The 19,705-nt window shown below is 35.5% G+C and overlaps 1 protein-coding gene across 1 annotated transcript in view; it reads right to left on the bottom strand.

Annotated features, from left to right (window-relative positions):
* MARCHF5 (membrane associated ring-CH-type finger 5) overlaps positions 1 to 19,705 on the bottom strand; it is a 35,886-nt gene that overhangs the window by 6,038 nt on the left and 10,143 nt on the right. The window contains exons 2-3 of the mRNA XM_068950030.1: positions 7,741 to 7,943; positions 1,835 to 1,965 (exon numbers count right to left, since the gene is read on the bottom strand). Coding sequence (XP_068806131.1) covers positions 1,835 to 1,965; positions 7,741 to 7,943 — 334 coding nt within the window. The remainder of the gene's footprint in view (positions 1 to 1,834; positions 1,966 to 7,740; positions 7,944 to 19,705) is intronic.

Below are 19,705 nucleotides of genomic sequence, written 5' to 3'. Positions count from 1 at the left end.
TGATTTGTTATTGGCTTAGCCTACCACTGGAGCCACAATGTCAATGTCATATCTTGGTTTTTCTATTTGAAACTTAACCTGTAAAAATAGCTTTTGTGCTTCTCTATAGCCCTTCAACTGAAGGAATCTGAAATGCATCAGGAAAGAAGTTGTATTAAATCTAGCAAATTGGGAGCAGGAAAGCAATGGAACAGTTTCCTCCTTCTCCCCCCCTTCCACTCCACTCCCTCCCCCCCCCAATTAACCACCTCCCCTGTATGCAGAAATAAATTATCCTCTTGCCTAGAATGCCATTCATCTGATCAAACACCATATTAAATCAGAGGAAAAAAGCTAACTCATCACACCTAAGATTTAACCAGCTGTCTAAACTAACATAAATGGGAGGTTGTAACCATGCAGTTGCTCAACTAGACAGACAACTTGTCCTTCCTCAAAGCCAAATTCTCATTTCAAAAGCAAATTAGCTACAGAATGGAGTGCTTATGCTTGCATTTGGTTACATAGTTCTACAGAAGCTAAAAAAGGTCATAAAGGTTCCTATAGAAAAGGTTCAGTATAGCAGTAAGCAAGCAAGCAGATAGAGACAAGGACTGGCATACTTCACTAAATTCTAAATTCATTGCAACGTCAACGTAAGGGGAACAACAAGAACAAAACATCTGATAGAGAAGATGACTATGAATGTAACCTGGAGAATCACCCAGTGGAATGGAGGAGGCATTAAAAGTCATTATCTGTGATTTTTATGCAGCCTGTTGACAATGGTCACATTACTACCAGGGAGATTGCATCAGCTCAGCTGGACTCCAGTTTAACTGGTTATCATATGCATTTCTGCTACGTGGTCATGTACAAAGAGAGCCAAATTGTACAAAATCTCGAGATGGAATGACTGGTAGAAGTAAATGGCAGGACCACACAATTGAAGAGAAAAAGAGGAAGAAGAAAAGAAGTTTCACATGACTTATATGGATAAGCACGAGGCTGCATATTTAAAATTTTCAACTGTGAAATATTTAGTAGGATACAGATACATGTATTAATTCTATCTACAACTGAATTAGCATCAGAAGTACTTCCGTTCATGCTTTCATGTAAACCACCTGTGTGGGCTTGACACAGGAATCATGACTGAAATGATAACAATAGTCCTTCTAGCTGTACAATCTGTAAAACACTCTCCTTTGCCTTGCAAAGCCATGAACAAGTCCTACCAGAGGCAGCAGTTTAGCACCTGTCAACATTTTTTTTATATTTAAAGGGCAACTTTACAAGAACATAAGTAAGATTTTTCTTCTTTGCTTTCAACTGACCATATAGGCTGAAGTCCTTAAAAGAAACTAACAATTAAAATGCAGTGTTTTGCATCTGTTGTTCTTGTACAAGTTACACCGTTCAGAGCAAGCACATTTTCTTTATATAAGAAAAAATGGTAGGTTTGTGAAAAATTCACTGTTTCAACCCTCTGAATGTTATCAGCAACCTTTCTTTCCTCAGGTAAAGAAGAGATAGGTCTTATGTCTATTCTGAACAACCAGACGCTCCCTTGGCTAGAGTAGGGGTAGAGTAGAGTAGGGGTAATGGTTCACCAGCTTATTACTATTACTGGCTCTGCTGTGTGCAGTAATGAACTTCATTAGCTGTACACCTCAGCTTGATATAGTAGGATTAATTAAAAGTAAAAAGCTTTCTTGAGAATTCACTTGTTAACTATACTAAAAATGCTAAAAGTAGTTAAAGCATATTTTAAACTAAAAAGGAGGCTATTAGTAGACTTTTTATTTAGAAGTCTTGTTTTCAGAAGCGGTAAGGTCTAGAGAAGGATGTGTACCTGCATCACTGTCACAGCTCCATATGTAACAGCTGTCCAGTAGATAGAGCCCACCATTATTCCCGCAGCAGCAAATGGACATGCCTTTGAGATCAGTCGATCTGCAAGATCCAAAACGTAAACAACTGGACCTATGATAGAGAAGGAGAAGTAAGGTTTCAAGATGTATATATAAACATACTGAAGAAAGCATGAACTTGACAACATATTAATCTGACATCCCACATATGCTGCTTAAGTGAGAACATGCAATTAAGAAGCTAATGGGCTAAACTTGTAACTTACTTCTACCTACTGTTTCATTCCTTGTAACATCTTTCTGAGAGATAAATATACTGGTTACAGCACTGGCTAATTTACACCACTAAAGTTGAGTGGCTTCCTTTTGGATGTGTGCAGCCAGAAGAGGCCTGATCAGGCTAATCCTAATAATTATTTTGTTCTAGAAACAAATTTTAAGTTTAGTGGCTTTTTTGTTTAAGATTATGTTAGATATTTCAGCTTTCAAAAGGAAGAAATATTAGTAAGTTACAACATACTCCATATGCTGATCTTTGGCAGGTTTTTCATCTAAGAGAATTCTTTCACTAGAACTTTATTCTGCTATACAGTTTAACTAAAAAAAAAAAAAAGTTTAGATGAAAGATTCCTTCCACTAGAAAAGGTTGCATTCAGTATTTTTAGAGGATGACCTCTCAAATATTTGGTGGGGGAGGGAACACTTCTTTTGACATTATTTAGTGCCTTTGACAGCATTTCATGAGTAGAGTTTCACTGCTTTGTTTATGGTCAGCTGCACTTTCTGGACTTGCACAAAGCAAGGCACATTGACCAACTTTGATGAGACGTAAGCAGCAAAGCAAAAGCCAAAGTCCAAGAGTCAGAAAGGTATGTACCAAAGTGAAGCAGGAGGTTCCACAATGCGTTCCATGTTACTTTCAGCTTTGTCAAAAACAAATAAACAAAACCCTTCTAAATATCAGCAGAAAAAGAATTTTGTTTAACATTTTACAACAAATACTTTACATACTAGTACATAGCCTGTCACAAAACAAACAAATATAGTTTATACCTATATATAACTATATATAACTACTCTTAGTGTACTTGTCCTGCCATTGTGCTGCAAACATGTTTCTACATAAAGACTCCAACTCATATGTTTGCATTTATAGTTCTTATGAGCTCTCTCTCCTACTTTTGTCTGCCAAAATCATTAAGGAAAATATTAATGAAAATTATTCTCAAAAGCAGGGTAAGGCCTTAAGTAACTAATCCTCCAGGTTTCTCATCACAGTTTACCTACTCCAGGTGAGAATTCTTATACTACTCCCTAATCTCTCCTGGGGGAGGGGTGGGGGGGGGGAGAGAGAGAATTGTTGAGCAACGGTATTATATCTGAACTTCAGTAAGTCATTTACTAGATGCACAAAAATTCCCCTATATGAATTTTAGTCACCAGATTAGTGTACCGTGATCTGTTTTGTAAGCATATCCTGAGTTGTATCGCACTTCCCCTGGCCTCCAATTAATCTGTCCTTCAAAACCTGTTCTGACCTTGCTCAAGAACTGAAAAGATTTAAGTTCCAAGGATTTTGTCTTTTTACTTACCAAAAAGAAGTACCCACGTTTTTAGAATTCTACAAATATACAAAAATCACTTGCAGTTTAATTCCTACCTTGAATATCTGGTACATAACAACTTTCTTTAGTAGTAGTCTTTTTTTTTTTTTTTTTTTTTTTAAAGTGTGGTGGAAATTTAGCACCTTGTTTCCAAGAAGATTATTAAGCGTCCATTTGAACTATCACATTTAGACCTAACAAACTAAAATCTGTGCATTTAGCATACAATCATCACGTTTTGAAATTCACAAAGTCTTCAGAAAATTTGCCAAGCTGACAAAATTGCAATTGTCCTTTCGTGATTTAGTTGGTCCTTCCCTTTCAAGGAGACAGCTCCAGGGGGGATACTTTCAAAACAGCCAATTCTAGTCAGTTCAAGTCAGCCACTGAAAACAAGCAACAAGAACATCTGGTGTCCATTGCCACATTTTATCAGTATTAGTGTTCTTGTAAAGTACTCCCTTTTTTATTTTTTATTTTTATTTTTTAAAAAGGACACCGTAGGATTTTACATTTTGTTTGAACAGTGGTAACATCTAGAGATCTTACATAAGGATTAAAACTTTTTTTATTGGTATTTGTGCAAATACTATACTGAAGAGGGTACAATTTAACACATCTATTTAATTTATATAAGCAATCTTGACAAAAGTAGTTGTAAACATGGCTAAGTTATGCATCAGACTGCACTGGGCAGTCCTAAGCAACTTGGGTAAAATATTGTTCAATATAGTCTCTATTCCAGCTCTGCTGGAACTTCCAGTTTTTACCCTACCATTCATGTATTTTAACTTGGTTATCTTTCTGTGCATCTTCTAGTATTACGTGCATACTTTGTTTCAGTAAAAAGTCTAGTTTTAAGGGACAGAAGCTTCTTCCTTTGTGGCTGGTAAGACAGTAAACACTGCACCACCACTTAGCTTCCAATATGCCAACTGATGCAAGTCTAACAACAAAGTTTAATTACAGAGATAATTTATTCTCAAGTATCCTATTGTTGAGTAAGCACAAAAAATAAAGAGTTTCCAAAGAGGGAATGTTTTAATTTAAGAAGAAGAAGAAGAAAATCTTGAACAGGCTGTTCAACTGTAGTAACAGTTGTTTAACTTTCCAGACTTAAAAAAATGCTGAGATATCTATTAACACGTGGAAAGTAGCACCAAGGTCATAACTGCAAGTACTAAGTGCACAGTAGTTTGCACATCCTGAAGGGTTCTCACAGTCACCGAAAAAGTTGTCGTTCAGTTGTACTATTTGGAAAAATTTAGCAGATCCTTTTGGAGAAGGTGAAGATTGAGATTCAGGAAAAAAAAATAATCCTATTCTGTGTGTCCTGAGGGGCCTCAAAATACTGACGCTTGCCTTATACACCTTGGTGAGGTAATATGACAACATCAGACATCTAACACTAAAAATAATAAAATTGCACCTCCGCATGCAAATCATTAAAGGAAGCAAGCTGCAGAATTATGCATAGAATCTTCAGAGAAGACTACAAAAAAGAAACGTTCAGTAACAAAATTTTAAAGTAACACTTCAGAGAGAAAGCAACAAGAAAGGAGGGCAAATATAGCCTTATCTTTTAAAGCAGCATTAAGGAAAAGGCAGGAAATTAAACATCGCTAATTAACATATACGTTAAAGAAGGAAATGCAAAAATATTTTTCATATGGTAAACATTATCATGCTTTAAAAGAGTTTTTTCTGCCAAGTTTGGTTTTCTTTCCTTTCTTATGAAAATAAGTATAATGATAGTTAGGTTTTAAACAGTTATTTTTAAAATGGCGGTAATATTTTGTTATATAATAAAAAGACGTTCTCTGATTAGTAGAGAGGAAAACCTATTAAGAACATAGTTACTGCCAGTTTCTTAAAACTAATGTGCACTATCAAATTTAAAATGAAATTATAACTTTAAAAGGATAAGATACTTCACTAGGGAGGTTGTTTTGAATTAATAAATAAGACATCCACTGCTACTTACAAACTTATTTGTTAATATCTCCTCAGGTTAATATTACTTCAAAACTATAATCATAAATAAAAAAGCTGTGTTACAGAGTGCCCCTTCACAGAAAGCTATTTTTAGAAAAAGTTCCCAGCAATACAGTACAAATGCCTTAATGTAAATTAGTTTCTGAACCATGATGTGTCAGGGAAACTTGGTTAGTTGCTTCATCATCCCTAGTCAAGCACTCAGTTTCTTCAACGGCACAACTAGCAACATCTTCAAAGCATACCTGCTGCAGCACGAAAAGAGGCTATTGGCAAGATTGCTTGAAAACATTTTATTGTTCTAACTCTGCCTGACGTGACCTTGACTGACCTGTAGCCAAGTTGTGATATGACAGTTTGGGGTTACTAAAAACTGCTACAAAAGGGGCAAGATTGTCTCACTTCCTTAAGGGTCTTGAGCTCATGACTGAGGTTTGACAGACCTGAATTCACTTCCCTGCTCTGTTACAGATATCTTGTGTACACTTGCGCATATTTGATAATTTTTATGCCCCTCTCCTCATCTGTAAAATGGAGACAGAAGGTGTTGGAGGGAAAATACATCAAAAGATTCTGAGATGCCTGCACACAAGTTGAAGAGTCTTGCGCAAGAATTTTAGGCTGACTTTCTCAGAAGCTAGAAGTATTAGTATTTGGGACTTTTAGCTTTGAAATAAAGACAGACATAAATTGCAAGAACAAATTAAAAATGCCTGTTGTTGTCTATGTGCATGTATCTTCTCCAAACTACAGCTGTCGGTTCCCCTTTTGCCCTTTGCCAAAATAAAATGCATAACTTCACTTAAGACAAAAGTAAGAATTTTAAAGAGCTTCAAATTTCGTGGTATGTGTCCAGATATCAAAACAAATTTTATCCAAAGGTGAACTAAATGCTATCACTCGATGCCTTCTTTACATCTGAAATTAAGATTCCTCTCTAGCTTATCCTTACAGCAAAACTGACTTGTGGATTGCTATACAAATATCTCAGTAGTATGTGAACATGCTGTTTTATATTTTCTTGAGTATCACCAATTTACTGTTCCATATTTTCTTTACCATTACTCAGTGTTCCATCATGTTCACAAGCATCACCAGCCATATAACATTTCCTCTCACCTTAACTGTGCCAGCCCTTACAGTAACAAAGAGGCCCTGACCCACGAAATTGACAGCGCAAGATATTTTTAAATTGTTATATTGTGGAAGACGACATGCTGTAAAAAGTCTTCTTTGAAATTCCCTAAAATGTACTCACTTGCTATACAGCACTAAGTGCTATTTTAGTCTTAATTAAAATTCAAGTTTCCAGCTGCTGTGGTTACGGAAAGAACTTCACAGCATGAGCAAAATATTGAACTGATGCAAAGATGAGTCAGGAACAACATCAGTATCGGATGGAAACTGACCTATTCATCTTTACTATTATTTACTAATATTTACTATTTTACTTTACTAATATTTACTATTTTATTTCTGCTTAATGTATGGCTGAGATCATCTAGGAGTTAGAACGGCAGTTATTTCATCCTATATGCAAGAAGGGAGAGTCAAACTACTGTATAATTTACTCAGAGCAAGATTTTATTTTCATGACCTAATCAATACACCCTGTAGAAAATATGAATGAATTAGGGCCTCACTGAAAAAATGGCAACTACTCCTATTTTAAATATTTGCAACACACTGTGCAGTGTCCTACTTGACTTCTCACATAAGCAGACTCAAAAGAAAATCTCCAACTTGTTTTTCACCTTGACAAACAGAGCTAGAGCACTGCCTAACAATCAAATACAGATATTCTTACCTCTCAAATATAGAACAATATTCACTCATGAATACTTCCTAAGCAAAATAAAAATATGGTTTCAGAAAATGCAACACCTTGCTCAGCAAGGCTCCTTCCTCTGAATTTCCTTTGATAACAGTTTCTCTGCAGGCTCAGAAAAATTCTGGGATGTTTTTATGTGCTAACGTGTCAATTGCTGAAAGTCCCCCTCTGCTCAACAGGGGAAAAAAAGAATCACATTAACCATAAAGTTAACTATAGGTCAGTCACTTACGTCTTATTGATACACCTAAGAAACGGAAAAATTTTTAGGCTATAATTAACTAAGCCAATATAGAAGATGTGCACAGAACACAAAGTTATTTCTTTCCTTTTGGAAAAGTGGATGGAAAAATTTTCAACAGAACTGACACAAAAAAGCAAAGACAAAAAAGGTAGGAACCATATAAAGAAACAAGCCATTATATTTTGTTTAAAATTTAAGTGGTACATTTCTTACCTAACTTTGGAAATACTATTAAATATTCTGCATTGCACTGAGGACAAGCAACTCTAGCAGTACTGTTTCCTCTTTGCTTTTCATCCACCCAGCGCTGCAGACAAGTCTGATGAACCCATTTGGTGGAGCCCCTGCACCTGCAAGGTCTCACCCACTCTGCTGTCCGATCATCCTCATCAGTAGCGAAACAAACCCAGCAGCTTCTGTAATTACAAGAGGGGAAAGGGAAAAAAAAAAAAAAAAAGTCATCTATATTTGCTGCTACTTCTAAGCATTTAAAAGACTTTCACAGGTGAAGATATATTTAGAAAAAATGTACCTAGATCGGATTATGCTTGTTGCTTCATTCTAAATCACCACAAATATAAATACTTTGTACTACAGTCTTATTTTGGTACTAATATAATCTTACAGACAGGTAAACAACTGCTTTGAACATATTTTGAATTACTAATTTAACTTTACGAGTCAAATAACATTGAGGTTGGCATTCAGTCTTGGAATAACGCAACATATGAAAAATTCATAGTTTTAAATGTACTATCAGAATCTCCTTCTACACTAGATATTTTGCTTTTTTTTTTTTTTTTAATTAAAAATATAAAATCAATCCAGTAGGGGATCGGAGTTTGTTTGGGAACAAACTCCAACCCACTTACATGACAAACGTTAATATAAATGATACAGCAAAACACACTAATGCTAGGCTGTTGTTAACGATATTTAATTCATTCCCTCTCCATTCAAAGTATTTCATTTAGATAATTTAATCTTGTTTATATTAATATCAATTTACAAAGTGCTTCAATAATACTACTATTCTCCACTAGAGAAGGAAAGTTCTGCTCTCTGAAGTATTATCTGGGTATAAAATTAACGTGTTTGAACTTTATATAATTTATTACCCAATTATCCCTTCGAAAAGGGGACGATATAAGCACGAGAGGCTATGTGATCTGGCCTGAAGAGTTCCCAGATATCTGCTCTGATGAGGCCAGATCCTTGGATATCTTATAGCTTACAAAAGAAAGTAAAACATAGATCGAAAATAGCAAAATACCAAGCATGCTGGCCCAAGATTTATTTAATTTTACAGTGAAACAACTTGATAATTCCATACTGAAGGTTGTTAAATTCAGAGATTAAACCAGAATCTAATGAATAATCATCTTCTTGCAAATCAAACCTACTTCAATATATTTAAAATGTTTATTTTATATAAGAATTTCATAGTTTAATCTTTATAAAAGCACATTCCAACAGCATCCCTATATCTATGAAGATATGCTCTAATTATAGATCATCTAGTAAATGAAGTTTTGCAGAACTATTTTAATGCTGAAGTTTTGTTCTCACAACTTGAGCAATGTGATTAACATGAAACAGTAAAAGGCTTCTTATGTGTAACCACTAACAGATGGTAATTCAGTGCCAGAACATTTCTCAGCTTTTTACTACTAAACGCAAGAACATTAACATTCAAGTGATTGTGATTTTAGTTTCTATATGGAAATGTGTTATGGTGGTTAATGATGCTTTTCCTCTCCCTCCCCTAGCATTCATTGTCAGTTATTAACCTTCCTCCTATGCCTTAAGTCCTCTCCTCCAATTACATTTCATCCTTGTTTCAGCTTCTCAACTCTTCCTCACTCTTATTCCCTCTCTGCTCCATATCTTTTGCTTCTGTCTGCCCCTTCTGCATCCCACTTCTAACCTCTACCAGCATCTGGGAGGAGAAATTACAGTTTAGAAGTTTTCTTCAACCCCAATCACCCTGCCAGTTTGTCACATACTACCTCTCGCTGCAAATCACAGAATCATTTAGGTTGGAAGGGACCTCTGGAGATCATCTAGTCCAACCTCCCTGCTCCAGCAGGGTCACCTAGAGCATATTTCCCAGGACCACATCCAAATCAAAGTTGTAATTAAATAGGAGCATACTCACTGAAGACTGTGTCACAAAACTTACCTGACAAGTTTATACTCAAGTATATATGTACTGTTCCTCTCTCCTCCACCCCCTCTTAACAACTAGGTAAAACTTAGAAGGAAATTATGTGCACAGCAAAAGCCTAATCTCAGACCAGAGCCACCTCCAAAGCAACAGAGTTACAGTAAATCCTTTAAAAGCTCGCTATTTTGCCCCCTAGCATTTCACTTGTGAAAAGCTGGGGGCTTTGTTTTGATTTTTTTTTTTTTTTTAAAAAAACGGAAACTTCTCAAATGGGGGGAAAAAAGATTCCGTAACAGGAAGTTTCAGGTTTGAGCCTGACAAAATTTGAGTATAGAAAAAACATATGGTAGTCTGGTAATTTTCTTTTAGGACCTCATTACATTAGGGAGTATTCTATTTGTTAACTAAAACAATTTTTCCACAGGAAAAAAAATCCTAACAATGTTTTATTTATAGGAATAACTGTGCCTACAAGATATTTGCAAGAGATTTTTTTCCCCAAGAACTGACTCAATTTTATGATTTACGATTGTGGAAATCTACTGAAATCAAGCTGCAGGTGTGTAAAAAGCAGAACATAACCTGTAGTGATTTATTACTGGCATACTTGGGAAACAGAGGACAATTTGAGATGCAGATGCCAGAGAAGATTTGAGGAACAGGAACTGAAAATTAAAAAGTGTAATAGGTAAAACAGACATAGTAAGTGTCATGTCCACATGTCCAGCTGTAAGTACAGAGCACATGACAGTAGATGCAAACTTCCTGTTTCAGAGCACAAATGCTAGAAAATGTAACTACATCAGCTTGCATTCAGGATGACTGTTCAGTTTGAAGACTGACATCTTGAACCAAAACTGCAATTTGTTCCATTCATCTTAATAAAACATGTAAGTGAAGCCTGACTTTGGCTCTTCGTCCCTCTCTTTTTTTTTTTTTTTTTTTTTTTTTAAGATCAGAATTCTAGCGTTATGCACCACTGCAATATCACATATCTTTTTACCTTCACGCTGCCTGTATACACATATTGCAGTTCTAAAGGAAAGGGCATGTTAACCCTCCTAAGCAGGAGGAAAGATAACTAAAACCCCAAGTTATTAAGAATCTAGATTAAAATGCATGCCAAAACCTCCACTAAAATGTAATTTTATTTTTTTTATACAAAGCATGGCAGATATTTTTATTCATTGCACTTGATCAAGGACTTCTTGAGGAACTGAAGTTCTAGCAAACTTTAATTTCTGTTTACATTGAGGAAAAAAAATTACTCTAAGAACAAACAATACAATGCTACTGATAATGTTTTATTATTCACAGTTTTGCTCTTGGCTACCTTCAAAGGCAAACTTTCACTCATTCACTTCACATCTATTTAGATCTGCAGCATCTCTTAATTTTTTAAGTTAAAAACAAATAAACAAACTAAGGGCCTCACAATAGAGCTAGTTAGGTCTGTGGGCTGCAGTAAGGCCAGGTGCCCCCCAGCTGCAGAAGAGTTTATTCAAATACTGATAGATTTGAGCATGAACATAATCCTGCTACATTACAATTTTAAGTAGTGATTTAGTCCAATGAATACTCTGTAGATTAAATTCTGTTCAAATTTTTTAAGGTTAAAAAGTCATAAAAATATGCATCTTTTAATCGAGTCATCCAATTTCTTGCCAGGTAACTATATCTGAAAATCAGAAAGACCCATGAAAAGAATAACAAAATCCTTTACAGACTTAAACCTTTAGCAAGTCATGAATAATGAACAGCTAATTCCTTGTATTCTGTCAGCAGCTTTATATCTCTTTCTATTGACAGCAGCTGTAGCAGAGAGAGCTAAATAAAACCATTTCAAAACAAGTATCTTGGCTCTTGCCAGATTTTCCATTTTCTTGTACTGAATAAAATATGACCTTGATTCTACTACTGAATCAGGCTGCTACTCAGATAACCTGAAATAGAAAAGGCTGACAAGGTGGAGCAAAGCATTGTTTCTGATAGAAACTCAAACCTTTTTCCTTGATGACTTTCTACAGAGCCAAATCAATAACGCTAATGTATTTTTCCACACTTTCTTGGCAAAAAGAAAAAAAAAAAAAGGCCAATATCGTTACTTCAGCCTTGAACTTATTATGACTGCCTTTTCAATTCAGCTCCCTAGCACCTAAAGCTCTCCGGTCTCAAAAATTCTATTCTCACTCTGAGAATAACTCATTTATTGCATCTGTTTCATTCTCTACCAAAGATAAACTCTTTTCAGGACACTGCATGTGTTAAGAGCAAAGTATATGGAGATGATGTTCTACTAGTACTAGAGATCCTACACTCCAAATGTTATATGACTAATCAAAAGAGCTTGTCCCAGTATCAAGCCAAGGCCCACCTAAAAACAGATTTCTCCAAATTACAAGTTCCTTATCACTAAGGAAGCCACACATTCGTATGCCTGCTTGAAGCTATAGCTCCTGAACACCAGTAACATACTTCAGTCCCAACAGACATACCTAGAGGCAGACTGCTTTTCTTTTCTTTCAGTTAAACTGTTTCTCAAGGTTACTTTTTTCCCCAAAAGCAGTCTCAGATGAGAGATGGAATCCAATTTGTGCTATTTAAACCAAATCTGCCTCAGTTTGTGAAGCTGAATTAGTCATGACACAGCTTGGTTTTCAAGCAGGCACAATTGACTATGTAAGCAATAAAAAAACACAATTTAAAAACAATACACCGATTTTGTATTACTAGATAAAAGAGTTTTTCAGAAATCTTTAATGCCCTATAACTACAGTGGATATCCTTGTGTCTACAACACGTAAGGGAAGACGACTTACGGGACTGGGACAACGCTCCTATTTTATAGCGATGCAAGAGATGAGGCAAAAGGTCTTGGATTTTTTCCAGTGTTCAGTGGCACACATGTACGTACTGCAAGTAAAAATAGAGAATTTCTCCTCTGAGGAGATAATTGCTTTTTGCAGCATCTAACACTTCATAACCATGAGAACTGCAAATCTGAACATGCATAGTCCTCTAGAACTATGAGCCAAGAAATATTTTTGCTCCAATTACAGCTCCTTCATAAGATACAAGAAATATCGTTTTAAGAAAACTTTTCTGCATTTCACTCACATTATAATACACACTGTTTTCCCTCAAAGCAACAGGAATTTCCTGATTATCTTGATATTGGAGTAAAGCATCCTTATTTCATTAAGTGACTTACAAGCTTATTTCAATTAAATTTCATATCTGAAAAGAAGGAAAAAGTGGAAAAAAACAGAAGCACAACTGATATTAATGATAGCATGGCAAGTCAACACAGCGGAGTGTGAAAACACACCTTGGAAGAAATGAACTGAGAACAATTTCAATACCTAGCCATAAACAAGGTACTGTTCCAAAGAATGACCCACAAATCCGCTGTTTGGAAGAGAGCAAGTCTTCACGAGCTTCTGTGACCAAGTATTTTATGCGCAGCCCATGCTAACAGATAAAACACCACTGATGAAGAATAGTGATAAATTTCCACCAGATATGCCAACTATACGCTAAACACTATAAAAATCACGTGCAAGTGGAAGGATTGGGGTGTCAGAAGATCAGGACAGTTATCTAGCAGAAGACAACATAGGTTGGCTGCTTTGGAGCAGTTTGGAAAAAAATGGTTAGCAGACAAAGGCAGCAGAATTATAAAGAAAGCACCACTATTCTTCCAATATTTCTCCTGGCCATCACTCACAGCATAAAATATTTTATCTTCAACACAAGTTCTGTCTCAAACTCAAAAAAAAATCCTTACGCCGTCCTAAGGGTAGGGATTTCCACCCCCCCCCTCCCCGCCCCGTGCAGATTCTAGTGGGACATCAATGTAAAGCTGGTAATCTCAGAGGATGCTTCACCATGACTTCTGGGGATCCTTTTTAAGGCAGCTTGATATGGCAGTCATATGCTAGCCTGGATCATTAAACTAGAAAATGTGCTGTCTCATTGAAACAAAGTCTAAAATCTTAAAAGGGAAGTTTCTGAAGCACCTCTGATCCAATACACAATTCTGCTCTGCCTGGTCACCAATGATGCAAGTCCTGGTGTAATTCCAAGTAAATAAGAAGTTGATAAGAGTCTACAAACAACAGTAAATAGACTTGACTACACAAGAAGCACTCTCAAAGCATCAGGAAAAGGTTAAATAGAGAATATCAGGCTAATGTTGGGTGAGCATATGGCTGCACAAAATATCCATATGAGGGCTCTGACTTCCTCCAACCACAGGATGGTGTTCTTTAAACCAGACTTTTTTAAAAGCTGTTGATAAAAGCCCATGAATGACTAAAAAGCAGTAAGCAGAGAGTCATCAAATGCATTAAAAACAAAACATGGAATAATAAACTAGGAAGTGTACCAGAAAGATCTGGTGATTACCGAAAATAAAGTAAATTTTGCTGATATATACACTCAGCTATAGTTCCAATTAAGGAAAAATATTTCAAAGTTGAGCTGACTGCACTATATAAAGGCAGATGTGAATAAAGGACAGTTCACAGATTCCTGCTGGCAACTTTCTAGCTTGTGGATAAAATTAAACGTTTGACTGCCAGCCGCTATCTGTTGTGCTGAATCGTGCCATCACAAAGCTTTATGGGCTGCAGAGCCATGTTCAGAATATGTAAGGATATACATACATATATACACACAATCTTATACGATCAGACACAGACAGATCCATTTAACACAAATTAACTACTGATCCAGGACTCCTGGCTGCATATGAAAACTAACAATGACCTTCTTCTAAACTCCCCCTAAAAAAACAAAACAAACCAAAAATTACTACTATACCTTTCCTTGCTAATGCTAGAACTCTGCTAGAGAAGCTGCAGCCATACAACTCTGTTCCTAATTAGGAAGGTGACATTTCAGATTTCTTTTTAAAAGCAAATAAAATAGGATTTTTTTTTTGTCCAAGGCAATTAACCTGTTCAGAGTTACAGAGAAATTAAACAGTATGACAGAAACGTACATTATCTGTTCCAAATTAACACTGACTTTTTAAAGCACTATTCTAGTTTTGAAGTTTTATGAGACTGCTTTCTTATAGTTGTACCCTAAACAAAGGGTCCTAAACCATGCACGTCTAAGCTAGATCTACTACTGCTCTACTAAAATTAATTCATGGCAGAAATTTAAAATAATGATTTTCACAGTTCTATCGAACAATTACCATTAATGTTTTTAGGGCTGTAAAAAAGCCAAATCATCTAATTCTGTAAAGATGATTCTTAATACAAAGCCTAAGTATCTTCCTGTTCAACTTCCCTTCCACTGCATGGCTTTCCGTTATAGCTAGCCATATCTGTGGCACTACATTCCAGATTAAATTCATAAGGGTGACCAGTTATCAAGAACAATCGCATTAAAGAATAAAGCTCTATTTCCATACTACAGAAAGCAGCCACTTGACTTGTTAAACCACTGTAGCATAACCTATTACAAACTTAAAAGGACTGTGAAACTGTGGCAGCAATTCCAGTTATTGACATAAAGATTCTTGCATTTTAATTCTTCTTTTGCCATAATCAGTTTAGCAAGTCATGTGAACCAACTTTTCTCTAGCAACATGAAGTTTTTGAATGTTTGAATTTTTCCATATTTAAATTTTTCGTTAATGTTTATTCTATTTTGCATTTCTGTTCGCATCATGTTTTTAAATATGCTCAGAAATAAAGAGATAATTAAAGAGATCACTAGAAACAACTAAAATTCAACTCAGATTACACAGTTCCTGCTGGTAGATACTAGCTGTATGTTTAGTTATTCCAAAAGAGTCTACTATTCCAAAAGAGTCTACTATTATGACTTAAACTTGCTATTAGCATGACACAAAAAAATGATTTTAAAAGGAATATTTCAAATAAAAAATCTAATCAAAGTAGATTTTATATACAGTTCACATTACAGCTTTCACTAGCCGACTGTTTTGGTATACATATCTGTGTAGACATAATGTGGTACAGACTGCTTTGGGTCAAAATTTGTCTTTTCCACTTTTAAAAAGCCTGCGAACATTCCGGTCGTTAAAGATGTCACAGCGTTAACCAGAAAGATACTAAAACAACGCCCTGCCCAAATGCTCATAACTATTTTGTTCTTTCAAATAAGTACTTTCAGGTGTTTTACTGTGGCTTCAGTATTCTTCTTTAGTATCCACTGAAGAAAGAAAACCTAATTTACCTTCTTATTTCAACAGTGGAGAATACACGCTAGTTGTTTCATCTGCTCTCAAAACACAAAGTACTTCATTAAATTTATAAAGTGATATAAGGTAAATTAAATATTCCAAAGAGTGAAAGATAACAATACCTCGTTTGCCAAGGCTTGAATATAGGATGCTATTTTCTCTTTCAACAGATGACATCATTAACACTGACGACTTATAACGCTTTTAATGTTGGAATAATTATTCTCAAGATGATTCTTCTAAGCACACCCACACTCCCTGTCTGCCTTTCTAAACTGTCATTGTGATTCATGCTCCACTGACATACACTGACTTGGGAAAGCTGTTCAGTCTCCAGTTAAGGTTAGATAGAAATACATGAACTAATTAGAACAAGTAGTTGGAGAGATCAGTGAAAAAAATATGTTCTTATTTTCTATGAGCTAATAGAAGGAAATACTTTAAGTTTCATTTTTTTCCATTTTGTTGTAAAATACTAGAATACTAACTAGTCCATCCATATCTACTTAACACCGCCAATAATCTGAAATTGAAAGATTAACAAAACCACAGTGATTACCAGAAAGCTATTAGCTTTCCCAACCTTTATCTGCCTGGTTGCTCAACACTTCAATCATACACAAACTTTTGTTTCAGCATACACACCGACAGAGCCCTGGGCTGTCAAAGCAAAACAAATTATCAGAAACAATGTAATGCCAGATGGCTGCTGACCTGAAAGGAGCCTTTACTTCTATTCCTCTTCATATAAGAGACTCCCCACAGAGTGGGATATGATATATTCAAGCACTTTCAAGTTCTCATTGGGTTTTAGTGTCTAGCTTGTCAAAGACAAGACAAGCTAGATTTTTTTGGGGGGTGGGGAAGGAGGAGAAAAAACAAACAAACAAAAAAACCTCGAAACACCAGCAAACACATAAACATTACCTTTCATTCTGAACAAAATAAACTGCTGTAAGCAGTTATTCAGGTACAGACCTTTTGAAAAGGCCTCAAAAATCAGTTTTCTTAAAGATTTTATTTATTTTAATATTACCATACTCTCCCACTTTTCCAAAAGAAAAATCTGAGAAATCACCTCACTCTGGGGCCTTGGTAGTGGCCTTGAAACCTAGGAACAACTTTGTTATGTACGTTTGCTTTGCTTCTTAAAGAGAGAGACAAAAACAGAGCTGTTCTAAAATGTTTAAAGGGTAAATTAGGTAAAACTACTGCTCATATATAAGCACCTTATTCTTAAAACATTACACATTTTACTAATTATCAGCTTTAATAAATAATTAGCAAGTTGGAATACAACTCTAATAATTTAAGATACTGAGTGTCAGCTAGGGGGCAGTAACACTTGATTCCTACAGTCAGATTCAGGAAGAAATACAAGCGACTAAAACCAAAGGAGTAAAGACCACCACTCACACACATACACAAATTACTTTCAAAACTGAAATATGGCTTGGACATTATTTGAAAAGGAAGGCTGAACAAATAATCAAATAACTATACATAGCAAAGACTGAAGAATTCTCATAGCAGTAAGTCAGTTCCTTAAACATTCCTTTTTTTTTCCCCCCCCCAAATAATGCAGATACCATGCTAAATAAGGAAAACCATTTTCCTTAGCAGTATTTATCAAAACCATTGATAATCATGAACTTAGAAAGTAACAGAGGCCATGAGACAACTAGCAAATTACATTTTGGAGTGTGTTTAAAATTACTTCCTTGGACGTTCCCTTAAACATCTTAATTATGTTTCAGTAATAAATTGCCTGTAATATTCACAATGTTGTATAGAAGTATGTCTGGAAGCTCCAATGATGAGGAAAATGAAAAACAGAAGAAATTCCTTTAAGTCTTGGCTTCTCTCAATGTCTAACTGCAGAGTGGGATAGTGTCAAGGCATAAAGGGAGAAGTGTGAGGAGAGATCAGCTAGAATTCCTATCCTAATATTTACCCTGGCTGAAGAAAGAAAAGCACCTAGTGCGTTCAGGACACTTGAAGAAGAACTCCAGATGGCAAGAAGGCTACACGTAGCTCACTATCACTGATAATATGACCTACTGGTAAGGCAGAACACCCCAGTTTTGACTGGCTGAGGTGCCCGATTCATATATGAAAAAGAGATTATTTAAAGGAGGATGGATTATTATTTGAGGCTAAAATAATATTTCTTAGTTCTAGAAGTACTGCTAGATTTAATAAAAGGAAAATAGCTCAAGATCTCAAAGTAGATTTAAAAGCCATTCTTGTTGTAATTCATCTGCAGACTACTGTATTATTTAAATTTTTAAACCAGTCATCATTCCCTAGGAATATATTATATATATTTCACTATGTGTCAAGCCTTGATTTTTGACCATTTCTGTTTTCCAGTACATCAAATACACTTGCCAGATAACAGAAGCGCAGTGAAATAAGTAATTATGTCTGTCAAAAACTTAATCATTTGAAGCCTCCTTGGAAAACTATCTTCAACTATACACTTGATCACAGTCATCATGACCTGAATTCTACTTTATTTGGGAAGAAAAATGAAAAAACAAAACAAAACAAAAATCAAGATCACATGAGTCGTCATTTTCAGTAGCTCACTCAATACCCTCTCCAGTTAAACATGATATAGTAACACTTAAATTACATCAGTACACAGAAAAAGTTGTTAGGAAAAAAAAAAAAAAAGAACAGTGCACAAAGGTTATTTCTTTGACTGTCCTTCTTGTAATTATAAATGAGGACAGTTCAATAGAAAGTAGGGGAAGGTTTGTGTGAAAAACATCAGTGCAGGCAACAGAAAAATTGATCTGAAGCTCTAAAATACTGGAGGCTGTTTCTTAGTAAAAATAGACTCAAAGGATGCTAAGACGCTCCACTAAGATACTGCTATAATTTAGTTATACACAGAAGAGGTTCCCCAGACCATGTTTCACAGAAAACAACATTCTGACATTACAAAATTTAACATCATCATTGAGGATAACCATAACATCAAAACAACGCTGCTTATAGCATATAGCTTCCTTGGTAATGCTGCTTATGGACCAAGGTTAAGAATCACTGCACAGCTGCTTCATTGCTGTGTCAGAATTCTGTTGTTAGCTGTGCCATTTGATTAGCAGTAACTATATCCATTTTTCCCCCCTAATAACCAAGATGATGATCCGTAAGTCAAAGCAAGTGTCAGGTTAACGTAAAGGCATTTAACTATAACCTTTATTCCTTCAAATGCTGAGCCAAGGGATAACAAACACCGAAGTATTTCACATCTCCTGTGGAGGATTTAAGTTTCCATAACAGAAGCTTCCTTAATCAAGCACTAACCATACTTATGTTTTCAATATCAAAATACTTTTAGTCTGCTGGTTTAAACTGGAATGTTAATTACAACTGCCAGTCTTTAAAAAAAAGTTTCCATTGAACAAGCACTAAACTCCTGTAAAATATTTTAATTTATATTTGGGAGGGAAGGGAAGGGAAGGGAAGGGAGCTGCATCAGAAAAATACCGATATTGGTATTTGTGGTGTACATTACAAAGCAACTTTGACATGTCTAAAACTGTAACTACCTTGACATTAAACTGCTCCTGTGACAAGCAAAAGATAAAAGCCAAGAAATTAAGGAGTTAAATTCCATTCACAGAGAGTCCATTATGCGAATTCAAACTCCTGCAAGCAATTCTTCAGTATCACAAAGGTAATGTAAAAACACAAATTATTCTTCAGGCAGGATATATTTAAAAGTCAATACATTAACACTAACTTAACTAGTTTAGAAACCAAACTTAAGGCTA

This window comes from Struthio camelus, chromosome 7, assembly GCF_040807025.1.
Source record: "Struthio camelus isolate bStrCam1 chromosome 7, bStrCam1.hap1, whole genome shotgun sequence".
Taxonomy (NCBI): domain Eukaryota; kingdom Metazoa; phylum Chordata; class Aves; order Struthioniformes; family Struthionidae; genus Struthio; species Struthio camelus.
This window is presented reverse-complemented; position numbering and strand designations above follow the sequence as displayed.